Below are 27334 nucleotides of genomic sequence, written 5' to 3'. Positions count from 1 at the left end.
TATTCACATCTGACAGCTTTCTCTGTGGAGCCATTAAGTGGTTTCTATTCAAGTTCTAAAATATGTTTTATCTGGTATAATTATAAGAAAATAATAGCTAATATTCATTGAATTCACGTCTGTGTATCTACATATAACACAGTATTTTCACATAGTAGACATCCCAGTACATGAACGAATGAATGCCAGGTACTAGGCTGGGAGCTTTAATCACCTTTAGTAACCTGATTGAACCCCCTCAACAATTGTGAGTTAGACTAATATCATTTCCCCCAGTCTATAGATGAAGAAACTGAGATAATTTAAATAACCTCGCCCAAAGCCACAATTGTTAAATGTCAAACTTGGACAGGAATACGGGTGTGATTACAGTGTATGCCCATGGGAAGAAGAGCAGCAGAGGTTTGTCTTGGTGTAGAATTTATTGCTGGCTGTATGCTTCCTGGTTAGCCTAAGATATATGTCATCTGCAGACATTTTATTGTATTCAAGTAGTCAGCTTCTGTCAGCATCTGTCCCTCAGTTTCATAAGCAATCTTGTAAGTGGTGTTTGTTCATCTCAAATAGTATGAAATGGTGTCAAGGGGGAAAGCGGGCAGTTTGCCCCCAAATTTACCACCATGTTTGGTGGGAACAGCTTCTGTCCTCATCAGTGATTAAATATGCTCTCCTGATTTTAGAAAGCCATCTCTGCTTTCTCACTTGCCTTTGCAGAGAGTCATTAAGATCCCCTTGTCTTTGGATGCTCTTGCTCTACTGGGCAGGAGACCCAGGCAGAGAGAAACTCATTTGGCATAAGAATTAGGCAGCAGAGAAAACCTTGGCCAGTAGGAGTAACCTGTCACAACCTGGTTTCCTCTGGCCAAATGACAGATCTCGTCTAGTAGTAATGCTGTTACAACATTCCCCTTTAGATCCCCATGACCCAGTAATTGTTTTTGGAATGAGTGCAAAGCTCTCAGAGGCCAACAACTATAATTAGAAAAGGGAAAAGGACACTTAGCAGAGCTATGTCTTTAGACTGGAGTATTTACAGCACTCTTTTTTTTTTAGGGTTATGGAGCTTCTTTCTCACTTTTGCTGCTAAAATACAAATCACATAGTTTTTGTGTTCCAGTTTTTGTGTTCCAGTTTTTGTAATTGCAGTGTACGCACGCACGCACGCACGCGCGCACACACACACACACACACACACACACACAGAGTTTAATCGGAGTACAAATTGCTGTCAGCACACTGAGTTCATGTGCCAGCCACATTCAGAACAGGGTGTTCTGTGCTCTTCAAAACAAAATTGCTCTAGGGCAGTAAGAGAACAATAAGTCAGAGCTCCAGTTTCAGTGACGTTTTGCAGCAGACTGAGCTCACTTGCTGCGGTTACCCTCAGATTGCGTAGCTAAGCATGAGTAATTTGGTTTGGTTTGACTTCGTGGGGTTTGAAGAACCCCTTCCCTTAAGTTGCATAGACTTTAAGTCAAGAGAAAATGTTGTCTCTTTTTAACTTGTGTATTTCTTTCTCTACCTGAAAAGGCCTAAGTAGAAGCGTCCTGTATGTACTTTTCTTCTCTTTGGGCACGCCATAGATCATTTACTTCCCGTAAATTAAGCTAGTTGGAATTAGCAACAGAGCTCCTGAGCCCTAGAGGCTGAGCTCCCAGTGAGTCATGGTGGTTATTATTAAATATTTATTAAGTGAGTATTTGGCATTAATAGATGCAAGATCAGAAGCACCCACAGGTCTTCTACAGCCAGAGCTGCCATGGTTACCCTTAGCAGCAATCTCTGAGACAATTAAAAAAAATGGTAACTGGCCTTGTAGGAGCAAGGCACATCTGCCTCTGTGACCACGAAGGGGGTTCCCTACTGCATGGCAAAGGGCACATATTTGTATGGCTCCAAGGTGGTGTGTGAGTGCTTCTTAGGAGTCCTGTAGAACTTGTCACATCAGTGTTCCAAGTTTAGAAGCTAGTTAAGGAACTATAACCTTTGCTTCTTGTAGATACAGGAGTAAAGAATCAATGGGCTATATACTCCTTGATGCTATGATACCTCCTCTAGTCTGACAGATGCTGGTTGTATACTTACAAACAGGGGTGTATGTGAGCATGCACATCAATTTATTAGTTTCAGATTTTATGATACTGTACATAATGCTTGTTCAGTTCCAAGTTAGAAGAGTTAGATTTACCAGAAAAAAAGTTTTCTCCCTATTTAAGGTAGTAAATATTTATAAGAGTTACTACAATTATTTTTTACCTTCCTATTAGGTGGCCACAAACATTGGTTCTTAGAGCAGGTATAATGAGGTTTTTTTTTTTCCTTTCTTAATTATGCTTTTATTATCATTTGACTTGAACTTTTCTTTTTTTGCTTGCTTCACTTATCTTTCCCAACAAGTTTATTAGTAGCCAATCTTTTCCTAATATGGGATATCAGATGTGAAGAGAACTTCTGAAAATATTTATATAATTTTAATATCTACCTAATACATGCAACAAGCTCAAAACCAGTCTAGGAAACTGACACATAGGCAGGAACCCTCTGCTGTCTCTGGATTTCCTGTTGTGACAACACATTCAGACTTGATCACCAAAACCTAGAGTGAATGTGCTGATAGTTTTCTCTCCCACTAAATGTACTCTCCTTGAGGGAGGAAGGTACTCCTAACAATAAACTCAGACAAAAAGATTTGTCAACAAAGCTGTGAGCTACTAGGATAATAAATCTCAACACTTGAGGAATTCCAAGTACATGGGCTGAAATTCACTTTGTTCAGTCAGCGAATCTTTTTTTTACAAAAGATGTTATTTATTTTTAGAGTGAGGGGAAGGAAAGGAGACAGAGAGGGAGAAAAATATCAATCAGTTGCCTTCTCATACGAGCTCCAAACGGGGACTGAACCCACAACCCAGGTATGTGCCCTGACTGGGAATTGAACCAATGACCTTTTGCTTTGTGGAGTGATGCCCAGTCAACTGAACCACTCCAGTCAAGGCTCAGCAAATCTGTTTTCATGAAAAGTATCACCACATTAATCCAAATTAAATTTCTTGTGCATATTTAAAAATATTTAAAGCAAACTTTGCAAAATTTTCAGCTCCTTTAGAAACATTAGCATTTACTGTAGTGAAAATATCTTAAGCCTTAGACTCCCTGCTGAATATATCTAGTGCATGTATGTATTTATTTGAAAATAATGAAGTTGAGTTTATTTTGAAAATATTTTCCAATTCAAAAGAACTTTCAGTGTGCAAGTTAAGTTTTATTTTATCTAGAGCATTCCGAAAGTGAGACTAGAATCATCAGCATTTACACATGTGGGACAAAGAGCAGAAGTCCTATATGCCAGCTCCACCCTGAAAGGCCTTTTCTAGTTGGGCCACACTTCTTAGAGTTCATGCTATGTCTGCAATGGGAACAAGCCAGGATGGTACTAATCCTAGTGAGTTAAATGGCATAAATGTATGAGCTATCGTGGCTGCTAGTGTCTACATAACTGCTGGTTACTCCTGAGGGTTTCTCTAGTTTCTCAGACCCAGGCTAAAAGTAACCAATCAAACAATTAACTACAGGCATTACCTTTGAAACTGGTTTTTGGTCTATTGAGAGTTGTATTACTGGGTCATAGAATCAGAATTTTAGAGTTTCAAAGGACCTTTGAGATCATGTAGTTCAAAAGTAGAGTAAGTTAGAATTGAATTTGTATTTGGAAAATAATTATCTCATGGAAAGAGTATAACAGAACAAGTATTTTTGTTTTTTAGTTTCTCTAAAGCAAGCTATTGATCTTAAAGTAGAGCACTCAGTCCAAAAATATAAACATTTTAGGAAGTTGTTACATTTGAATCTCAGCCATGATATTTCAGAAGCAGAAGTAAAGTATTTTCTTATGAAAGACAAATTATTGTTGCTGTATTATTATTCAAACAATTCAGTTTTCTTATTGAGTCAAAGACCTATATGGTAAGGAATGAATAATAACCCTTATTATAAAAGTGGTTGAAAGTTTCAGAGACTTGTTTATCCTAGGAAAAAAATTCTAATCAATCAAAAAAAATATATGTATGCATGTTTCTTAATTTGCCTTGAAAAAACACGAAAGCCCCTTATCCAATATGAAGTTACCCTGGAACTGAGCTAAGTGAGTTTGAGTGGAGCAGGGAATTAGGTCCCCAGAAATTGATCTCTTCACTTAATATTTTAGAGGTGATGATTAAGTAATTTGGTTTGTGAAGTTATAGTAGACAATTTATTGATTCCATCACACTTTACACTTATTTCTCTACTACGGGATATAGTTCTGTTAGTTGTCAATGATGTTACCTTTGGGTTTTCTATTTTTATTCAGTATATTTGTGAATAAGATTAAGACCCTAAAAAGAAAAACAAAAAGAGCCTCTGTATTCAGTTAACCTTGTGTATTATTGGGGAAATGGTCATTCAGTTGTTTTTCATCTGAGCATCTGAAACCAGAGTGCAGTCCTAAATGTTTAAGCTGTTACGTACTTGACATTAAATTTGTAGCATTTTGATAATTATGTATTAAATAATCTAGTATTTCTTGATCCTGTGAGGATACCTCTACCGCTTGGTGGGTTTAAATTAAACCTATATTTCCACTTTGTTCTATTATCCACTAAACCATCTTACTAATCCTTAACTAATCCTTACTAATCCAGTTATCCTTAACTAGAAGTTTCAACTTAAAATGGGAAGAAACATTATTTCAGACCAGGTAGACTAAGCTTCGACAAGACATACAATTTATGCCTCTGGATGAAATGAGAAAGGGGAAATACTTGTTACCACTTCCCTCAATTTGCGTCCTGAGGAGCAGCCTGGTTGACTGTCTTGTTCTCTTCTCCTTCAGTCCACCTGGAAGGCCACTGTGGGGAAAGGATGTTTGATTGCAGAGATGTGGTTTTCATCATTGGCGAAGGAGAAGACCATGACATTCCTATTGGAATTGACAAAGCCCTGGAGAAAATGCAGCGGGAAGAACAATGTATTTTATATCTTGGACAACGGTAAGCAGCATACCAGTTCAGTGCACAGTGAAGTTGCCTGAGGAACAGTCAACATTTGATATTTTCAGTGAAGTTAATGCTAACAGTAGAAACAATTAATTAAATCAAGCTGTAGTGATGGAGTGAATTATTGGGCCTTATATAACAGAGGTTTATGAACATATTCACCCTGTATTTTGCCATATATAATGAGCACCCACATTTTGTACGCATTAGGCAGGAGATTGTTATACCCATGGCATGTGATCATTATACCCCATGTATAATATGCATCTTTATTTTTCGCTCACAAGTTTCAGCAAAAAAGTGCACATTATACATGGTAAAATTTGGTACTTGATTGATGTTTGTTAAGGAAAGGACTGATAGGCAAGTTTTGCTTTTTGGCTATTTGTTTTGCCTGCTGCATTGCCAAGACGGGCAGCTATTGGCACTTCTCCCGTGATCCTCTCGCCCCTTCTTCCCTTTTCTCTAAATTAGGCAGAAGGCCATAAAACACATGGAGGTTGGAAGTAGAAGAAGCATTTGGGTGATTTATTATCACTTGAATTTGTGCCCCCTGTTCTTACATAGAGTCCTTGGAAAAAACAAAACTGTTCTTTCTGGATCTAAACTCAGTGGAGGTGACTCATTTTTGCCTAAAATTTTCCCATCATCAGGATGCCCATGAGCACTTTCAAACTTAGACCTATCAGATACTAACAGTCTCTCTTGTGAAAACATGTTTGGTATTATTTTCATATCTAAAATTATACCGTGAATCCAGCCCTTCCATAGTGAGAAGCAGATCCTTGAGAGAAACCAGGGTGTTTCGATTCCGTTTGCCTGAAAGTGCACCTGCTTGTCTCATGTCTACTCCCTCTCTGACTCCTAGGATTTCCTCCAGCAGGATTTTGAGGAGTTAAGAACCTTGATGAACTTCACTTAGCAATATGTACTATTGCATCGTTTGTACAATTGCTTGCCTTTGTGTAGCCTCAGTAGTAATCAGTGGCCTATTTACCTTTGCCGAAACACTTGGGCCATAATCCTATTTTTCTCAAGCAATGTTGTAAGCATACTAGTACTCACTTGAAAATCCTTCCAAAATGCTGTGCACCATGAACCTGTTGGAGCCTTCACTGGGTGCCCCTTTTCTTTAGTACCTTCTTTTTCTCTTGTCATATTACTTTCTGCACTACCGGATTCCCACTTCAGTGTGCTCTATTTACCTTTACTCTATATTTGTAGTTCACCCTCAGGTAAACCTATTTCTCTCTTTCTCTAAGGAACTTTTTAAAAATTAAGAACTGCATAGAGAAGGCTTTCTCCTCCATAATTAAATAATATTTAATGACTTTTAATCTGACATTCCAAAATTACAATAGTTCTGGATTTATGTAAAGAGAAGGGTATTTATGTCCAGTGTATATTTTCAGATTTAAATTCCTTGAGGGTAAGTTCTGTATACACTGTGAACATATGGTATTATACAATCAGTTTGCTACATTTTTAACCTAACAGGACACTGGTAGAGGCAGATATCTCAAGTGTAATGACAGAGAGAAAGAAAGTATCCTTGTGTTTATGAATGCTAATAGTTCTTTGCAAGTTTAAATTGTTGTATCATTAGTGCTTAAACCCTGTCAGTAAGCTGCAAGTCACTTATCTCTCCTAAGTCTTAGTTGGCCCTCCTGTAAAATGGGGATAATAGTATCTTTCTCATAAAGCCATGGGGAACTAAATGGAATAATTACGTAAAGAACTTAGCATAGCACCTGACACATATAAACCCCACAGTATATTAGCTGTTTTGCTATTGTGATGTCTGTCTTTCCATTTTACCCTTAGACTGGAAGAAAAAGGAAACCCTGTTATAATATATGCTGATCTTTTTCAGTCCTTTTGAGTGATAAAAGTAGTCAGCCACTTCTCATAAATTTATAGGTATAAAAGTTTTTTCATATGGTCTTTTTTTTGGGAAATAATTTAACATAGTTAAAAAGAAACGTGTCATTTTCTCTTCAAGATGTTGGTTAGTATGTTGAGGTATGTAAAGGACCTTCTCTGCAATAGGAGACTGTTCACATGTGCACTGCTAGATGTTATCTGTGCTTGTAGGAACCCCCGCGCTGGGCGTGCTGTGAGTGCTTGCAGTCACCACACTTCAGACTCTCGCTTGCCAGGCAGCACTGCATCTGAGAGTGTAAACATGACTGTTGCAAATATGTGCTCTGTGTCATTTTGTGTCACCGATATTTCCTTCTCCAAAAGAGTTCCAGGGCGCGCCTTCTCCTCCATTCTGATAGACTATTTGGCAGGATGTTTCCCCAATAGGATAGTGTCTTTTAAGTATTGTGAGTGATTCATCTTTTTCATTTTAGTTTAAGTATAGCTAGTTTCGACTTTTCCTTTTTCCTTTTTTTCCTTGTGATTCTGTCCTGCACCAACCCCAAACAAAAACATAGGCTGCCAGGGGCCATAGTGTCAACTTGTGAGGCAGTCTGAGTCAAAAACGAAACCGTTTTCTGGGGACACATGAGTCTGAGTTTAAATCCTGGCTCTGCACTGCCTCTTTGTGTGACTCTCAGGAAGCATTTCTTTCTGAGCCTCAGTTTCTTTGGCTATAAAAAGGGAGCAATTGGTAAGAACTTAGGGTACAAGTGTTTATATGCACATAAAGGCTAATGGTCACTAATAGTCACCATTTGTATCTCTACTGTCTGCAGGCAGCTATTAATTAAAGAACATTCATACTGTATATGTTTTATTTACTCTATTAACTCTCTTAAAACTATAAAGACTTCAAATTAATACCTATTTGTATGTTTATCTACTTGTACCTGTATATGTATGTGGGAGTGAATACATATAAAGGTACATCAATAAGTCCTTTACTGCACATTGTTACATGAACAGTATACAAAAGGAGTAACATTAAAATTTGGATCCTTAACAAAATATATCATGAATGCTCCATGGGCATCACTTTATGCGTATCCCAGAGAGCCTGATACACATGGCTTCCTTTCTCATTCTTTCCTGCTGAAGTACCCCTGCATCAACAGCTTCTTAAGATTCAATTTTTAACATCTCTAGCCAGGAAGACTTTTTTCTCTGACTTTAAAAAAGTTTATTTTTATTCACTTGAGCCAAGTGATTGTATTCGTTATTTATTTTTATTTATTTGAAATTTATTAAAGTCTGCTTTCTGGCCCTTGGAAAAAATCATCAAAAGACACAGTAAGATAGCATTGATTTTTCCAATTTACCAAAGAGAAGTAAATTTTTTCCAGTTTTATTGAAAAATAATTGACATACATCACTATAATTTTAAGGCATACAGCATGATGGTTTGAATTACATAGTGTGAAATATGTTCAGCTAACATCCATCTTCTCATATAGCTACAATTAAAAAAAAAAAAGAAATGGAAAAAAAACCCCATTAATATCAGATTCCTTTTGTTACTGTAGCCCCACTTGCCATGTGGTCACATGCTAGAATCCCACTTCGGGAGGGCTCTGTCAATGAGTAAGACACGTTTCTGTGTCCAGGTCCCTCTCCACCCAGGCTGCTGTAGTGAACGTCAGTCGGCCTTCTGTGTCCTACCGAAGGCTGGTTAGGTGCCCCTCCCCAGGAGGTGTGTTCCATAGACATCTCCCCAGGCTCTCTTCATGGGAACTCAGGACAGATTATAGAAATAAGACTCTACTTCAGTCTTCTTTAATCCCATTGATAATAAATAAGGAGGCCCCTTTGGTGCCTCCCTTGACTGAACCGCCACACCTCCTACCCCCAGCCATGAGGCCACTAGTTGTAAATGTCTGTAAGGCAGCTTTTCTCACCCTCAGCACTGTTGACATCCTGGGCTGGATGTTTCTTGGTTGTGGGGACTGCATTCATTGTAGGATGTTGAGCAGCCTCCCTGGCCTACACCCACTAGAGGGCAGTAGCACCTCCCTAGTTGTGACAAACCCATCCTTAGACTTTGCCAAAGGCCCCTGAGGGTAAGAGGATGAAATTCACCCCTGTTGAGCCCCATTGGTCTGAGGCACGTGCCAGATCAGCTGTTTAGTGAAGGGCTCCAGGTATAACGTGCTGTCCGGAAACATGCACCCAGCAAGGACTCACCCACCAACCTAGTTCCCAACAGTTAAGGAATGTTCCTTACTTACCAGATGGCAGAAAACAAAATTTCTGCTATACAGGTCTAGGAGCTCAGGTAGAAAACTAGTCACTGCTTCCTAAAATTGGCCACTGGTAACTATGTGCTCTTGTTTCTTCGCTGAAGATCCCCTTTGCCCTGCCGTTGTGGCTACCACACCCCATTCCTGCAGCTCTCATGGCCTCACTCTGGCTCCAGTTGCCATTTTCTTGTATAATGGTGAAGGTGAGTGAGTAAGCATTTTCTTCCTGAAAAACTCAGGCAAGAGGTAAAGAAAGTGGTGCAAGAGGCAAGATTTGTATATTCCCACTCTGGCCGTTTTGCCCCAGAGAAAATTCATTAGCATTAACCTGGTTTGGCATCTTTCAAGCCATAGCATGAAAGTTCGGGTTTCCTAGGTTTTTTCAATGCCCGTCCATATATTAAAGAGTAGTCTGGCTTGAAACAGATGAGAGCAGGATATATTCCAGTGACCGCGTTCCTAATGTGCTGGGCGTTGTTCTAAATGCTGGGAAACCGTTGACCCAGACAGATGAAGCTCCGGCAGATCTTCCAGTCTGGTAGACCTGTGCTCCCCGAATGCGTTGGGGTTATTAAGGATTCTACATGATCTGCAAAATCACATGTATGTCTGCAGTGATTTCATTCAGCAGATTTTGGCTAAAAAATGTAGCATTTTACAGTGTGAGAGCCACAGAGCTGTGAGAGTGTTTCTCTGGATGAAGTGTTAGAGCTTGCTAGGGCTGTTCTTTTTGGTTATATATTTGTTACATCATTTGTAAATTCTAGTATGCTTTTTAAAAGTATTGAGGAAATACTGTGAAAATGTGTTTTTTTCCTGATGTGAGCCTTTCCCCTCATTCATCTGACTGGAAGTGGTACTATTAGATGGAGACAGCACTTGAAAGTTGAAAGCTTAGTAAAACACACCTCTAATGAACAGCACTATACCAATGTCAGTGCTGTGTGCTCTGTCCTCCTGCTGCTAAAGCTTCGGGGAAGGGTCCTAATAGCCAAATAATGGCTGTATTATCAGAAGAACTAGATAGAAAGTCAGGCAGAGAAAATAGCAGTGACACTAAGATCACATTAAGCATGCTGGCCCAAGGAGCACAGGTATTGCATCACACGTGATTTTGAAGGAGAAATGACAACTCAACCTAGACTGGTTTCTTAAAAACCACCGCAGTGGCACTTGGCTCTGTATCGTCTGATCAGCACCTGGTTGGTCTTCAGGGTGTCCAACATGTGCAGTCAGTCTGCAGATGACAGCTCTATGCTAATGTGATGCCGCAGAGCACTGAAGGAAGTACCTGGAAATGCACTAATTCTTTTGAAGTTTTATTTTTCTATTCTCCATTTCAGATATGGTTTTGGAGAGGCAGGGAAGCCTAAATTTGGCATTGACCCTAATGCTGAGCTTATGTATGAAGTTACGCTTAAGAGCTTCGAAAAGGTGAGAAAATACCAACTTCTCTGAAATCACAGTAGATTTCTTCGTCCACTTCCTGTGAATTATTAAATGTACTACTAGGTGGAGCAGGTTGGTGGTATTTATTTGCATGTCGTACTCTTGTCTCTGATGCTCCTAGAATATAGGACCGCCAACACAGCACAGCTGATGCACAGCTAAGGTGCTAGTGTTCTCATTCTGTTCCTATGTGTCGGCCCCCCCCTTTTTTTTTTTTAGTTTTTTGGGGTAGAATCCAAGACTTGTTCCCATATTTGTTCCTGAACTTGTCCTTTTTATACTTCCCTCATTTGAAGACAGAAAGGTTCACGTTCTGCCAAGCAGCTCCTTGGGGGAGCGGGATGTGGTGTTGCAGGGCTGAACTGGTTGCAACCTCCTCAGGAGTGGTGAAGAGGCCTTCACTGAGGCTCCAAGTTACCCCAAAGGCAGGGCTTCATGGGCCACCAGGCTTTGTGACAAGGATCACAAGAGACAAACCTGCAGACCCCAGGCCTCTTCTTTTCATACTTGGCCAAGTAGGGAAAAAAGAGTTTGTCGATTGCCTTGAGTTTCGGAAGTGGCATGCCTCTTTGAGAGTATTTCCATCTCATGCCTGATTCTGGAAGCTCCCAGTGGCAGACTCACCAGACAGACAGAAAACACATGCCCGAGCGAGGCATTCTGTCATCTCCAAGTAAGTCCCCTTTGCATCAAGGCACCAAATCCCACCCTTCCCCAAGAGGCTCAAGAACTGCATTTTGTATGCCTGTCTTATTCCCACAGTGCCCCCTCCAGGTTCTGTATTTTAAGCTTCAGACTGGAAGCGTGACTATTTGTATTTTATTAGATTCTGAAAAAAACCATTGTCATGCAGGTCTGTAACTTTGGGTTAAGAAGGCAGGGGAGGACTGCTGTGGAAGCCTTCCTGTCACGCCCCTCACACTTCACATTCCCCAAAACAAGCATGCACCTTTCATGACCATTGCTTGTTGTCAGATCACCTCTTATGAAAGGGGCTAGCTCTACACCCGCCCTCCAAAGCTGTCTCCATAGCAGTGTTGTGTATTGTTAAAGAGAGAGAGAAGAATCTTTGGCATGTGGTTATTTGGGCCTTTGACTTTCCTGTTCTCGTTTTAATGAAGTTACTCCCCTTTCCACCGTGGCCCTGTGGGCATTGCCTGCTTGGCACCCTCTCACTGGCATTGCCCCTGTCATGGTGCCAGCAATATGTCTTTTCTGTGCGACTCCACTGGCTTTATTTGAAACCATGTGAAGGTGTGTGATGTTGGAGGCAACCTGATTTAATTTCCTGTCTGTTTTAACAGTATTTTTATATTCCATAAAGACTGAACCTAATATTAAAAAGCAAAGGACCCTTGTTACTAGATTTTTAAATAATAGAGCGTAAGTTGTTAGGAAGCAACGTGGTTTTGCCAGAAAGACTAGTCACTGTATTATTATTCACTTTAAAGGAACATACCACTAACTGTCTTCAGCCTAGAGAGAATGTTTCAGTTACTGGCTTAAGCTTCTTAATTCCTATGCAGTAAATAGCTCTGACATAGCCTTGTTATTTCCCGTACAGGACCCCAGGTTGTTTTGTGGATTCTAGGATCCTTTCAAATCCAGCTGTTCATAATGAAAGTACAGTTGTCTCTGGATTTGGGTCTTTAATAGGGGAGAATAATAATACACATATACAAATTAGCAGATGATCATGAAATCATTTATTTATGGCATTGAAATGATATTTTTGCATTAGCTTTACCCTTCCAATTTTGTTTTACTTGAAATTCCCCGAGTATACATCCGCATGTTGATACAGTTTGGAGGCAGCTTTACCCTCCCAATTTTGTTTTACTTGAAATTTCCCAAATATACATCTGCATGTTGATATGGTTTGGAGGCTTTATTGTATCTGGTTGCATTAGAGTGGAAAAGACAAGTACATGACCTGGAATTTTAAAAATTCTCATGAATATAAAACTGTGACTTGCCTACAGTAGTGTTCCCATTTTAGAGTTGAAAGACTGAGTCTTGAGAGAAACCACTTGCTCAAGTTATAACAGCAGTTCAGTGGTGAAGCTTACAGGAGGGAAAAAAGGGATACCAGCTCTCACTGTGTGGCCTCACCTTATAATTCTATAGATGCATTCTTTAGCAGTCCCCTGTGGTTTGTATTACTCACTGTATTTATGCCGGCTCCTCCCTCTTGAGGCGCAGGGTCCAGCTGCAGCTTTGTCCTTGGACGGTGAGCGTGAGCCTGGTAATGTCTTGGCAAGGGCATACTTTCAGAAGCTAATAATGTGTTTGAGGTGTGGGAATCCTCACAGGAGCCACTGTTAGTTCTTATGGGCATCAGCTGACACTTTTTCCTTCTTTGTTCAATTTAACCATTGTCACAAACTTATACAACAGGCCAAAGAATCCTGGGAGATGGATACCAAAGAAAAATTGGAGCAGGCTGCCATTGTCAAAGAGAAGGGAACTGTGTACTTCAAGGTATGTGAGTTCTTGTAGAGCCCTTTCTTCCTCAAAGAATTTACTCAGTGTCAGTGAATTGTGCTGATATTCCCTATTCTGAATATTATCAACACCTTTCTGCGTGAGAATAAGCCTGAACTTTTACAAGTGTGTCATTTCCATGCCCTGGCTGGGTAGCTCAGTTGGTTAGAATAGCCAAGGTCATGGGTTCTCTCTCCAGTCAGGGCACACAAAAGAAGCAACCAATGAATGCATAGATAGTGGAACAACAAATTGATGTTTTTCTCTCTCTCTCTCTTCCTGACCTCTCTCCCCGCTTCCATTCTCTCTCTCAAATCAATTTTTTTTTAAAGTCTGTCATTTACAGTATAAGAAATAGTGAGAAAGAATAAATTAACATAACAAAAGAATACAAATGATCTTTTACAGGATCTCCTCTAGATTGTAACTCTCCCTAGGGACAAACGAGTTCTGGCCTGCCCAACCACCAGGGGGTCACTCAAAGCCTGAAGCATCTTACTTTAGTACACAGTTGGCACTCAGTGTGTGTTTGTGGGATGAAACAAGAGAGACTAGAATAATTGTTAGCAGCAAAGGAATTCATAGGGTGAATCTTAACATCATTTTCCTTTGCATTGTGTTGGTGAAGTCACTAAAACACATGACAAAGGAAAGAGAACATGAAGAGATTTCCAAGGACACTGACAGAAGGCAAGGATGAATGTCTTCTGATGGCCACCTTGATCCCTGCCACACCTGCTTTGTGAACAATATTCAGAAATTTCCGAGTGATCTTTGTCATCGACTATTTCTGAAAAACCGTTTCTCGTAATATCTAACGATGTGTAATTTCCTCAGCTACGTTTTAAATCCCCCAGGTAGAAGAAAAAAAAGAAACAGCACTATGTTCAATTCTAATCAAAGTGCCTTCCTCATCGCTTTTCCACCCCAAATATGTCAATATGCCTTCTCCATGTCAAACAGAAGGACTTAGTGAGGAAGGGAGTTGGAGAAAGAAGGGGAGTCTTGTCAAGGCTCCTTCCTTTTCCTTTTTTTCCCCTGGCCACTGCTATGCAAGGACAAAAGCTAGGTGATGTTATTAGCAGCCTATAGCAGCGATACACAAATGTGCTCCACCAGGTCTCCGTGGAGCGTGGGCTGTGGGACACGCTGCTGTGCTGACACCCTCGTCTGGAGGGAGCAGAGGCAACGGTCACCCACGTGACACATCTAGTTATCTAAGACTGCGTAATCACAAATTAGGGTGGCCAGGGAGCAACGAGTGTGGTTATTGTTTCTTAAACTTTGAGAGGAGACCTATTATTGGCCATGAAATCAATTCAGTGGAAGTGTATATTGCATTATGTAGTAAGGGTAAATTTTGTCCTGTAAGTCTTTTCTTCACTTGTGTGTGAGAGGGCACTGGGTCATCATTTATTTATTTATTTATTTTTTAAGCTTTCCAAATGATTCTTTAACTGGCATGCACTTTAAGATATACACACACATTACATTCCCACTAGAAACAGGAAACCAAACCTCAAAGGCAGTTTTATAACTTTATTTGACAATCAGCAGTTGGTTCTCATCCACATTAACTGTTTGTAGATTTTTGAAAGTGGTTACAGGTACGTAGGTGACCAACGTATAGAGCTTATTTGGTGAGTCTTCATCCTCATTTCATTTTCTGGACAACCGCACCCAGATACGGTATGGGACATTCCTTATTCCTTTGGCCCAGATGGCTTTGTTGAGCCTGGTGTCAATGCGCACATCTGGAGTTCCCATCTCCTTCATGGCTAATTTCCGGATCTCTTTGAGTGCCCGAGGGGCACGCTTCTTGAAGCCCACTCAGTGGATGTGCTTATGGATGTTGATAGTACTCTCTGGTCACTTCACTACCTCACTGATGGCAGAACGGCCCTTCTTGCCACCCTTCTTTGCGGGAGCCATCATGCTGGGCCCAAGTTGGAAAGAAGTGGATCATCATTTAAAACATGTTTTTTACTGTGGGTTTTGGTTAAACAAATTTAAAATCTGTTGGCTTAGATAATATAATTATTTATATTTATTTCTAACTACTTATTTTATATATTAAAATAACGTATGGCTCACCAGAAAACATTGGGCTATGGGGGAATGAGCTCTGAATTAGAAACTGGGAAAACTGGACAGTATGGCTCCAAATGATTTAAAATCATTTAAGGTCTAAAAAGGTTATTTTTTCAAGTGAAAAGTTGAGGGAGTTAGATTATATGATCTCTGAGTTTCTTCCCAACCCTAAAATCCTTTTGAGTTTTTAAACTCTTGAGAGCAAGTTTGATTTTTGATTTTTTTTAATTAATTTATTTGCTTGTTAATTCAGTTTGTTCATTAGAGTCCACATATAATATAGTATTTGTCTTTTTCTGACTGGCTTGTTTCACTCAGCATAATGTTCTCCAGGTCCATCCATACCATCACAAAGAGTAAAATTTTATTTTTTACAGTTGAGTAGTATTCCATTGTATAAATATGTAACATAGCTGTTTTATCCACTTATCTATTGATGGGCACTTGAGCTGCTTCCAAATCTTGGTGATTGTAAATAATGTTGCAATAAACATAGGGGTATATACGCTCTTTGGAATTAGTGTTTCATGTTTCTTCAGGTAAGTTCCCAGATGTGGAATTGCAAGTTTGGTTTTTAAAAAATTCAAATTATGTACATTGGTTACTTGTACACTATTCAAGTGAGATACCAAATGGGCTTTTTGTAGATCCTAAATACACAATACACTGGAATAAAAAGAAAATTTTCTGTAAAACCTTTTTAGTGTATAGGTCCTGAATGGTGTTTCTTATATACCTGTAGTCCATTAAGTCTTTAAATGTATTTTTTAAATATTTCCCAGAACTTCTAAACAGAATATTAACAGTTTGGGGGACAGGTTGAAGCTCTTGGCATTTACTAGAATTTTATCAACTCAGGTTAGTAAAACAGCTCAATGATTCAAAAACTCTTAATTGGTTGCTAATGACTCTGAACTTCAGGGAATACTACTGATAATGAAATAATGTTGCAAAGCCACATGCCATATAGCTCTGAATATATAAAGAAAACTCCTGAATATATAAATATGGCCAGAATTTGTGATAAGTAGCAAAAAGCATTGCTTAAGTGTCTCTACAATTACTTCAACTTCGTTGCTTCTTAGCATCACAACTGCAGTAGTGATTTGTATATTTCATAATATTATGAACCCTCTTAAAATTACTGATTTTTGAGTAAAATCTGGATTAGCAGTCACACATAGAGAACACTTTATTTTTAACATGCAATTTGATAGACAAAAATCTTTCCAAACAAAAGGCCACTGGGAGAAAATAAATGGAGTTTGGAGTTTCCAAACTCCAAAGCCACTGACCTAAGACTTTTCTCCCAGAATGTCTCTGAACATCATGTATTACTACAAACTTCCCCAGAGGCACCTTCATAATTACAGCTAAAAGATCCCAGCGGGGATCCTAGTTTTAGCAGTGAGGCTTCAAAATAGCTGGCACATAGTTTCCTGTAAGCATTCCCTTTTCAATTTCGGGGCAGGTTTCAGTCTGCCACAGTGGCCTCCTGGGCCACACCTTTCCAGGAGGTCGACTTGGAGCCTTGTACACATGCAGCATCCAGACTTGCGGGTGACAGCAGAGATGGTGAAATGAAAATGTACATTTCATGCCATCAATGCATTGGAGCTCCATTTTCCTTGATCTGTCGATTTCGTTTACCCTTAAGTGGGTAAATCTCTCCCCTTAGGGTTGGATTGTGGTCAGCTTTTTAAAGGGGAATGGTTTTGCTATTTAGATAGGAAAGCCCTCATATCAGCCTCTGAACACTGAAGAAAGGTAGGAGAAGACTCTCGTCACTTTAGAGACGGCTCTAAAAATAATTAGGCCTAGTTAAAACATGGCATTATGTTGTACAAGCTGTTAAACAGGTGATTTTTATCTCCCCCTCGCCCCAACACACACACACACAACAGCATTCTACGGGACAGGAGCTTTCACTTACTATCACACCTGGTTACTGTTTCTCTTCTGAAGTGGAGGCTCAGAGACAGGAAGTGTGAGGAACCCAGTGAGGTGGGGTTCTGGTGCCCCCTTGTGCTCTGTGGGGAAAAAATTATTTCCAAAGCCGGTTGAGGATCATCTTTCAAACACTGAACCCTCTACAGACATACCAGCTTGTACTCTGTTTTGACCACCCTAGCTGAACCAAGAAACCAGTCATTTGTGACTCTAGGATTTTGGGTTAAAAAAATCTCACAAGAACAGTCAACCCTTGCCTTTTTTCTCCTTTCTACATTCTTTTAGTACAGATTTCTCAACCTCAGCTCTGTTGACATCTGGGGCTGTGTGATTCTGCATTAGTGGGAGGCTGCTATGCGCACTGCAGGGGAGTTGGCAGCATTCCTTTCCTCTATCCACTGGATGCCACAGTACGGACACCCCCTCCAGTGTGACAACTGGAAAACATCTCTAAACGTTGCCAAATGTCCCAGGGAGCCAAAATCACCTGAGTTGAGGATTCCCATTTTAGCAAATCAGAAGCAGAAATAGCACAAAACAAATATCTTTGCTCATTGGAAGTTGAGCTCTTAGTAGAATGATGTATGATTGTGCTATATATGGAAGAACTTTCAAGAAATTAAAATGCTCTATCAATATAAAGTATCTACTGTGAAGTCTGTTACTTGTTTTCCTTTTAAAAGCTATAGCCTTTTACCACTCTGATGATTGAGAACCTGCAGAAGTGATGTGATCTGGGCCTTTGTTCTCCCTGGCTCTTCTTTTCCTTGCCTTTAACAATACAAGTATATTAGGAGGTAATCAGAAAGATAATAGGTACATTAAAAATGAAGGAAGAGAGTAAGAAGAAACTAGGCATAACAGGGAAAATGTCCTCACCTAATCAAAATGAAACGGCACCTCTTGTATCTACCCCACCTGCACTTTGCCCCAATGGTAGGAGAACTTTGGATTTCATCGTTGTATTCCTTTGACCTTAATAGTTATTCAGCAAACCTTCATTGAGGGCCTCTTTGTGCTAAACCCTGGATGTTCCAAAAGAGATAGGGCATGCTTCTGGTCCTCGAAAGGTTCACAGTTCAGCCAGAGAAAAGAGTGACAGAAAGAAAATGCCAAACCCTGAAACTGGGTGAGGACTTTATTCTTTTCTCTTTCCCTTTCTTTTCTTTCCTTCCTTCCTTTTCTCCCTTTTCCTTTTCCTTTTCCTTTCCTTTCTCCCAAAAAAGGAGGAATGAGCCTATGGCTATGATAAAATATAATTACTGTTTTAGTTACCTCAGGCTGCCATAATAAAATACAGGAGACTGGACTTAAACAGTAGGAATTTATTTCTCACAGCTCTGGAGATTGGAAGTCCAAGATCAAGGTGCCAGCAGGGTCAGTGTCTTAGGAGAGTCCTCTCCTTGGGTCACGGTGGCTTTTCCCTACGTGCTTGTGCATGGAGGGTAGAGAGGAAGCAAGTTCTCCGGTGTCTCTTAGGAGGGAGCTGATTTTATCATGAGGCACCACCTTCAGGCCCTTACGCGAAATCGGATTGTCGCCCCAAGTCCCCATCTCCAAAAACACCCCATTGCGCGTAGGGCTTCCACATCGGAATTGGCAAAGGGGGCGAGGGGCAGTTATGTCCGTAGTAAGTACGATATCATTTCCTCAGGAATTTCAGCATTTATTATGAAAGGGCCTGATTTCATAGTCTTAGGAAAGGCCTGTAACACACATCTGTGAGGCAGAAGGTACCCCCTCTCCTTCAGAATCCCTGAGAACCCTTCAGCATTGTCTCGTAGGTCAAACCCGGTGAGCGCTGCTGTCCCTTCCCTAACGTGTCCCGCGAAGGGGCTGCTCAGTGTGGATGTGGCTTTGCCCTCGTTCAGATCCAGGATCTCCATTCGGCCCTGGCCCCGCCCACCCACTCCAGAGAGCTACGTTGGGGGCCTCCTTCCATGGGTGGAGCTGCTGTCTTAGACCCTTCCCCTGAAGCCCTTCAGAGCAGAAACGTTTTCGTACACCCGCTCAGTGACTTTTCTCAGTCAGGGAGAGAGATTTGGAGTGTGAGGGGAGCCATTGCTCTGCACTGAGGCGCATGCGCCATTTTTAGGTGGTAAATCCTAGTGATGTGACCGTAACATTGTCCCTTAGTCCGCTTGGGTTTAATGTCCTAATGGGTCTGGCTAACAGTTCCGCCATCTGGAAGGATCCATTTTCGAGCTTTATATTGCGCTTTCTTTCATCCATCCTAAAATGGCAGTGAACACATTGTCTCAGCCCCGTAATTTCTCGTATGGAGCATATATGAAGTTCATTCACACGAGTTAATTACACAGTTAATCACAATATGTTTGAATTCTACCAGTCACGTAAGAGTGAAAATACGGCGAAGGGAAAGATTTTTCTCTATGTCTGACATCTGTGTAATTTGTGTTTTATAGTTATATTTGTTGAGTGCTGCTTTTTCAACTATGTATATTCCCATTGTTTATAGATAGCAAACTACTGCCTGTCATTGTAAGGAAGGTTCTGCTGGGACACAGGCACCCATTCATTTCTACGCTGTCCGTAGCTGCTTGTGGCTCCTGTGTAGTGCCAATGGTCAGGGGCAAAGGGAAAAGCAACTTCCCTTTAAGTAAACTAGTGGCATAGTCTAAAACTACTCACAAACCTTTTGAAAGTCTGATAGATATTAGCCCCCAAAAAGATAACCCAAAAGCTTTGCAGCCCTCCCGTGCAGAGAACTGCCCCTCAGAAAGGGTGAGGGAGTGAGTGCTGGGAGCAGCGTGTGCACGGCTGTCGTGACCCAACTCCCCAGTCTCTGGGGCTCTGGGAAGAATGGAGACCTGCCAGGCAGCCAGCCCCAGAGACCAAAAAGAAATAATCAGACCCCAGGTTTTGTACAAGAAGGGTGTCCGTTTTGAGGATTTAGCTCTCAGGGAGGCCTGAGCCTGCTCTTGTCTTGTACCCCCTTTAGAGCTGGCATGGAGAGTAACTACCAGCTTGTTTTCTCCTAGGGAGGCAAGTATGTGCAGGCAGTGATTCAGTATGGGAAGATAGTGTCCTGGCTGGAGATGGAATACGGCTTATCAGAAAAGGAATCTAAAGCTTCGGATTCATTTCTGCTCGCTGCCTTCCTGAACCTGGCCATGTGCTACCTGAAGCTCAGAGAATACGCCAAAGCCGTGGAGTGCTGCAACAAGGTACAGTCTCCGTGTGCCGGGGGCTTCACGTACTCCTGTCTTCTCTGCATCCTTGCCCTGCTCTTGTTTTGCTTCTTAGCCACGGGTTAGAGGGCTTTTAATTTGGCTTTATTTATTTATGTTCTGGATTATTTGTTTCTCAGTACGAACTGGAAAATATAAAGAGTTTTTAATTAAGCACTTTTCTGATGCCTAGACTATTTATAGTAATACATTATGAATAAAAGTTTTGATAAAATTAAACAGATTTTATCCATGACCTTCCTTAAGTCTCTGTCCCTTATAGCTCCTTAGGTTCAATTGAGTAAGAACAGATTCTACTTAAGCCTTTCAGGACTTTAATATAATAGACTACAGCTGCTCATGTAGAGGATCTATAAAGAAGTTATGTTTCCTTATAATCATTTACTTACTGAATAAGAATACACATAAATAATTTGAAAGACCCACCAAGCATCTGCAGCCCTCTCCCTTTCCACATTTGTGTTGTTACTGCTGCTCCTAGTCTTTCAGGACATATGTGTGTGAGGACAGTGTCAGTGTGCAGTGTGCTCTGATGTTTATTTGCACCAGTGATGCTGACTGTTCCATCAGGTGCCTCGTCTCAGAGCGAGCAGTGGGTATTGTGCTGTGGGTAAAAGCTGATGATTGAATGTATCTTACAGATAAATGGAAAAGGATAAGAAAAGCAACTATTTCATATATTCTTTGTAAGATTATTTTTGAATTTTAGTATTTTTAGTTTTTGTGGATCAATATGTTCCCTATCACGTTTTATTGAATTTTTGCCTAAGAAAGAAATGTTACTGTTAATTACATTGTTGAAGCTTTTTGCTTCTTTATTTTTATTATAGTAATATAAAGTTATTCAAAATTGAAACAGTATAGAAACATACAAGAAAGTAAAGGTCATTTCATGAAATTCCCATTGACCGTCTTTTCTAAGACCAGCCATTCATCTCACACACATTCCTTCTGGTTTTCCCACACAGAGTAACATATACGTGTTGTTTTTAAAAGTTAGAATATATAGATTTAAGGACATCTTTCTGCATCTTACCAATCTATCATACAACTTTCCTTCATTCTTTTAAATATCTTAGTATCTATTGTATGCATCTTTGGTTTATCTAACCAATCCCTTTTGGTAGATTTCCATGTATTTGTCATTACAAATTATGTAATGTCTCTCTTTGCGTACCTGTGGGATGGTTTCTATGGGACAGATTACTAGAAGTGGAAATACTGGGTCAAAAGACATGATTTTAATACATTAACATTTTAAGTTTTAATGTTATATATTATCATTGAATATCATCAGTGTTTCTTTCCTAATACTATTGGCAACAAAAAATGTTATTTTCATTTCTTATTGCACATCTTTTCATTATTTGCCATTTGCACTTCTGTGAATGGCCTGTTACATTCTTTAACTGCATTGTCTGTTTTCGATTGATTGAGACAGTCTGTACATTATCACTATTATCCCGTTGTCTGACAGCAGGGATGCTGTGGCCCTCTTCTCCTTATTTGTCTTTTCACATTGTTGATAGTATCTTTTCTCATGAAGAAAGTTTTAATATTTACATAGTCAAATCTGTCTTTCCCTTTCTAGCTAGAAGTCTTCCCCACGCTAGGAGTATAAAAATAACCCCCTTCAGTACTTGCAAAACCTACTCCAATTAGATTTATTTTTTAAAAATAATTTTAAAATAAGCCTATTTTATTTGTAGGGGTGGTTGCATGTAAATATACTTGGTTTAAAACTTATTTTTGTGTTCATGATAAGAGGTAAGAATTAACTTTTATTTTCTCCATGGATAGCTATTGTCTTGGCACTGTTTATAGTAAAGCTAATCTTTTCTCTACTGACTTACATGATCTGCTTCTGATCATTGGCCTGTTTGCCCACGGACTAGTAACCAAACTGTTTTAGTTTCCGTAGTTTAATAGTATATCTTTTTCTCTGGTAAGGCACGTACCCTCTTATTATGTTTGTTTTTCCAAAATTTTCTTAGGCATTCTTGGGCAGTTATTCCCATTGAACTTTAAAATGAACCTCTCAGGATTCCCCTTCCAAATCCCTTTGTGATCTTTACAGAAATTGTATTAAATATTGAAAGTAATTTAGGTAGGTCATTGTATTTTGATGGGTAGCATAGAATAACCTTGAGTCCATTTTTTCATTATACTTTTTCTAATTCCTTTCGCCAGAAAGCTTAAGTATGTTATTTAAATACTGAGTTTCTTTAAAATTCCCACAAGTTACACTCATTCTTTCTAAAACATAAACCATGTGCTCTAGGCCCTAAGACTGGACAGCACCAACGAGAAGGGCTTGTATAGGAGGGGCGAAGCCCAGCTGCTCATGAACGAGTTTGAGTCGGCCAAGGGCAGCTTTGAGAAAGTGCTGGAAGTCAACCCCCAGAATAAGGCCGCGAGACTGCAGATCTCCATGTGCCTGAAGAAGGCGAAGGAGCACAATGAGCGGGACCGCAGGATCTACGCCAACATGTTCACAAAGTTTGCAGCGCAGGACGCCAAGGTGTGTGCAGAACACGCTTGCCTACACAATCCCAAAAACATGGAATAGGGAACACAATGTGGGCTTACCTGGGGCTGGTTTGGGTCCAGAAATAGAATGGGGCTGTTCTACTCACCAAAGGCGAGTAGCAGAGGCAAAAATGTTTATGCAGGACGTGAGGGAACTTAATTCCCAAGAAATTAAAATAATCAAGCACAACACTTTTTTTTCAAATAATACCTCCATGTTAAGACCTGTGATTTTTCCCAGGAGGTAGGCTGGGCGGGGAGGCCCACCATCCTGCCCTCCACCTGCAGGTTCAGGGGCCAGCCTGGCAAGTAGGGTAAAGGTCAGTCTCTCCGGCAGCAGAGTTGTGTCCTGAGCTCATCCTCCACTCCCCACCCTCTTGTCACATGGACTTGATTATTAAACGGTGGCAAGCTAGTCACTCTAACCAAAGAAAAGTAAATGCTCCCACTTTAAACTGTTGGCAGCACAGCCCTGCCTGACCCCATCAAGGAAACCCAAGTTAAGCCCTTGCACTGCCCCCTAGTGTTAGACTTGACAGACAGTCCGTGGGTCCAGGAATCACCTAAATATTTCACTTATTTCTTCCTCAGGAAGAGGCCAGTAAAACAGTGGGCAAGAAGACGTTAGAAGGGGCCACCAATGAAAAAGAAACAGGAAGTCCAGCAACGGAGGAAGGGAGAGCTAAAGACCACGTATGACACCATGCAAAGGAGGGAAGAGTCCTAATGAACTCAGCCCTCCTCCATGGGCTTTCCCCAACTCAGGACAAAATAGTGTTCAATGTACAGTTTGTCATAGTCTTTGAGATACTGGAAGCAAATGGCAAAACCAGTAGCTTCCCAGAAAACCATACCTTGCTGCTGCCCAGTGCCCTCAATGGCATGGGACCACTCTGGGGGCAGAAACAGGTGGCTGCTTGTGTGGAGAGGTGGAGCCAGCGGCAGAAGTCCAGCTCATTTCAGTTTAGATCAACTTGCACTGTCCATTTCAGGGTCCCTTGAGATAATTCTAACAATTTGGAGTTGTCTCCTAGGTTATACATGCGATTGAATTTCAGTGGCACTTCAAAAACCTAAAAATAAATGCTTAATGAATTTCTCCTTTCCTTCAGATGGATTGGGGGGACAGGAGGATGAAGTTTTGTTTTTTTAATCAATGAAGTGCTACAGATACAACTATTATATTTTTAACCAACAGAAGCCACAGTAGAGGGGCCTGGTGTCCCCTCAGGTCCACAGCAGTGTCACAGACTTGAAAGCCAGAAACTCACAGGCCACTTGCTGGCAGACTTAACCTGACTCCCTGTTTAGTGAGCCAGCCTCCTCATGCGCGTGAGTCTCTACCACAGCCAGCTTGTCCCTGAGGAGGAATTCTGTCATTCCTAAAACACTCTTCAGCAATGACGGTGAGCAGACAGAGTGTCTGGGTTAGTTTTCTCTGTTTTGGATGAAGTTCTGAGAGGCCAAAATGTGTAAAGAGCAATCACAGTTGTGCTTTTTTTCCTTCCTCTTTTTCTTTTAGGAAATAATGTTGACTGCAGTACCACCCTGTTAGTATCGCTTATTCCTTACCTGATTTCCATACTAACCCTTGCTATTAAGAATGTAAGGCTTGTGTTTATACCATCTCTGACCTGGAGTGGACTTACTTACATATCCATAAGAGATCGACACAGCTTTTTTGTTGTCTTTTAAAAATTACTGGCCCATAAACATTTGTATGTATTCTGGTTTGTGGAATTTATTTACAACCCTCTCTCACGCAAAAAAACAAAAACAAAAAAACCCTTGACTTTTTACTAGTAGGTAGCTGAATTTTTAAAAACAAACTCTGTGGAGTTGGAAAAATAAGTAGTTGCTCTCCTGCATTAGGGTATTCCTCACAGACTTGACAGGCAGTGGCTTTCTTTCCCTGCATTGAGTGCTTCTCTGTTCTGGGGCGGGTTGTAATAAAGAATTGAAAAAAGCTTCCCATGCAGGTGCATCTAGCTTAAAATCTCCAATACCGGGGCACTGAGTTAGGGCAAGTCTTAACATCTGTACACATCATTGAATTGAAGTCCTTATGGGTAAACAAGATTGAGCCTGGCTTCCTAGTCCCACAGCCTAAGAAACACTCTTGGGAATGCATTTGGCGACCTGAAGCATTCCCTTCAACCTGCAGCATCTCACTTTTTTCAATCCTAAAGAACACTGGCAATTGTATTTTAGTTTTAATTTTTACGGTGGTTTTCACAAAGCACTTCAATTAATTGGGTTAGGGCCCATGTTAAAACCTAAAAATAAAGTCCTTTCCTTTTATACCTGTGTTCTTCTCCACGGAACAAATGGAATTAAATTGTGTTTCTCTGTTATTGTTAACTAAAATTCTTTTACATTCTCATTTATGTTTTTTTCTTTTTCCATGAGATATTTCTTTCAAAAGCCCCAAATCTTACCTAGGAAATAAGAAAAGCAAAAGTTGATTTTGCTTATTTGCTTAATCATTTAGTAGTTCTGTTGACTAGAGCATGACTCCCATGAGCCCAAAACTGAGATTTGATTCTAAAAAGGCCAATTAGCTTTTTGCAGAAAACAAACAAAAAGTATCCAAAATTAGATTAACCCAGCAACTGTCCCCCAAGTATGTATGTGTCACAATGGGGAGCAGGCAAGAGTGTGGAGGAGAGAGTGGGGAAAGGCTCACAGGTGGGTCTGCGCAAACCGTTAGAAGGCGACCATCACCACTCAAGAAAAAGAAACTTCACATATTCTTGAGGTAAACTCTGATCTTAAATTGTTTGTCTAGAAATCAGCAGGTGTCTTTGAACCATCTTTTAGACTGCATATGGAGTGGGGATGAATTAAAAACAAAACTTAAAAAAAACATTCAGAACTCTTTTGTGTTCCTTAACTACAAAAATGTGGTTTCACATTGTTCTTGGTTTTGGCTAAACAGCCTTCACAAAAGGTTGTTTTAGTTGGGAAACTATAGTAGGGCCCAAGAGGAAAAGAGATAGAAAGCTGGTGAGGACAGAATGGACCTGCGCCTTGCCGTGATGTGTACCTTGAAGTCAACATTGGGCTAAAGGCTGTGGAATGATGGATCTGTGTTCACACGAACCAAATAATCAGAAAACAAGAGGATTTTGTATTTTCATAACCATTGGGTATTTCACCATTTTGAGTGATTGTAATGTAGGTTCAGTTGGGGAAATGAGATTTAATTTGCCCTTTAATAAAAATGTGAGCTATAAGTAAGCCTGTGTCAGGCGATGCCCTGTGTTAAGCATACATTTCTTCTTCAGTAGCACATGTCATCAGGTATTCATGGCGGCACACTCTGAAGGCCTAGGGAGAGGATGCCACACACCGTGAGTCACAATTCCCACACTAGAAAAGGAAGGGGGTGTGGGGCTGGGGCAGGGGCGCACCTTTCTCCAGAGGTTCCACTGAGGTCTACAGACAGGCTGATGCAGGCTCTCAGCCTTTCATTCTCTCTGAATTCCTTGCTTCATCTCTGCATTTGAGTTGCACTCCTCCCCATTGGCTGCTAAATTATTTGGTAATGAGATAATTCCCTTTGCATGTTTTCCTAAGCAAATAATGATTATGCTATGGATCTTGAGGTGAGCCAGAGCAGTTTCTTGGCTGTACATTTATGACCTGGGTAATCAGGCAGCCTGCACCTGGCTGCAGAGCAGGAAGAGTGCCTGGGAAGCACCTTGTCCGTCCTTGCTTGGTCTTTACAGCAACACTGAACTTCCTTCTTAGCATGGCGCATTAGGACATACTCTCTGAGACTGGCAACATGGGTGTCAAATGCACTGAATTTGAGTTGATGAGTCAAAATCCCAAAAATCAGAATTCCCCAACCTAGCTTTATGCTATTTCTGTCAATGGACTTCTCGTGTGTTTGAATAGCAGTGGCTGACCACACTGCACGTAAAATGACGTTCCCTAATGGCTTGAAAATGTTTTGCGGGACCCTTGGTGCTTTCTTGCAGATTTTTCTCCCATACACATCTGATATTTCTTTGGGAGGTAGGAAGAGGATATAGAGAATGCACAATAATTTTGATGCTGCTATATGTGCATACTTTTTCTTTTTTTTTCCTTTCTTAATCCTCACCTGAGGATATGCTTACTGATTTTGGAGAGAGAGAAATATCGATGAGAGAGGAAAATATCGATTGGTTACCTCCCATGCATGCCCAGCCAGGGACTGAACCCGCAACCTAGGAATGTTCCCTAAACAGGAACTGAATCTGCAAACTTTTGCTGTACTGGATGGTGCTTCAACTAACTGAGCCACCTGGACAAGACTACATAACTTATCTGTTTGCCTATAATTGTATGTAATCTATGTGTGACCTTAATAATACATGAAAAAAACAGGACATCACTGAATGCAGTCCCAAGAAGCATCCTTTTGGAGCTAACT

The 27334-nt window shown here is 40.6% G+C and overlaps 1 protein-coding gene and 1 pseudogene across 5 annotated transcripts in view; one reads left to right on the top strand and one right to left on the bottom strand.

Moving 5' to 3' along the window:
* FKBP5 (FKBP prolyl isomerase 5) overlaps nucleotides 1-25777 on the top strand; it is a 107123-nt gene extending 81346 nt beyond the window's left edge. For all 5 annotated transcript variants that reach the window (XM_054569265.1, XM_054569266.1, XM_054569267.1 and 2 more), the window contains 6 exons: nucleotides 4871-5027; nucleotides 10540-10630; nucleotides 13043-13126; nucleotides 20173-20358; nucleotides 22664-22903; nucleotides 23503-25777. In XM_054569265.1, coding sequence (XP_054425240.1) covers nucleotides 4871-5027; nucleotides 10540-10630; nucleotides 13043-13126; nucleotides 20173-20358; nucleotides 22664-22903; nucleotides 23503-23610 — 866 coding nt within the window. In that variant the 3' untranslated portion in view covers nucleotides 23611-25777. The remainder of the gene's footprint in view (nucleotides 1-4870; nucleotides 5028-10539; nucleotides 10631-13042; nucleotides 13127-20172; nucleotides 20359-22663; nucleotides 22904-23502) is intronic.
* On the bottom strand, nucleotides 14669-15061 carry LOC129067111 (60S ribosomal protein L31-like; annotated as a pseudogene).
* Nucleotides 25778-27334: the final 1557 nt, after the last annotated feature.

This window comes from Pteronotus mesoamericanus, unplaced genomic scaffold, assembly GCF_021234165.1.
Source record: "Pteronotus mesoamericanus isolate MK-2021 breed Mesoamerican mustached bat unplaced genomic scaffold, CSHL_Meso_final contig_20, whole genome shotgun sequence".
NCBI lineage: Eukaryota > Metazoa > Chordata > Mammalia > Chiroptera > Mormoopidae > Pteronotus > Pteronotus mesoamericanus.
This window is presented reverse-complemented; position numbering and strand designations above follow the sequence as displayed.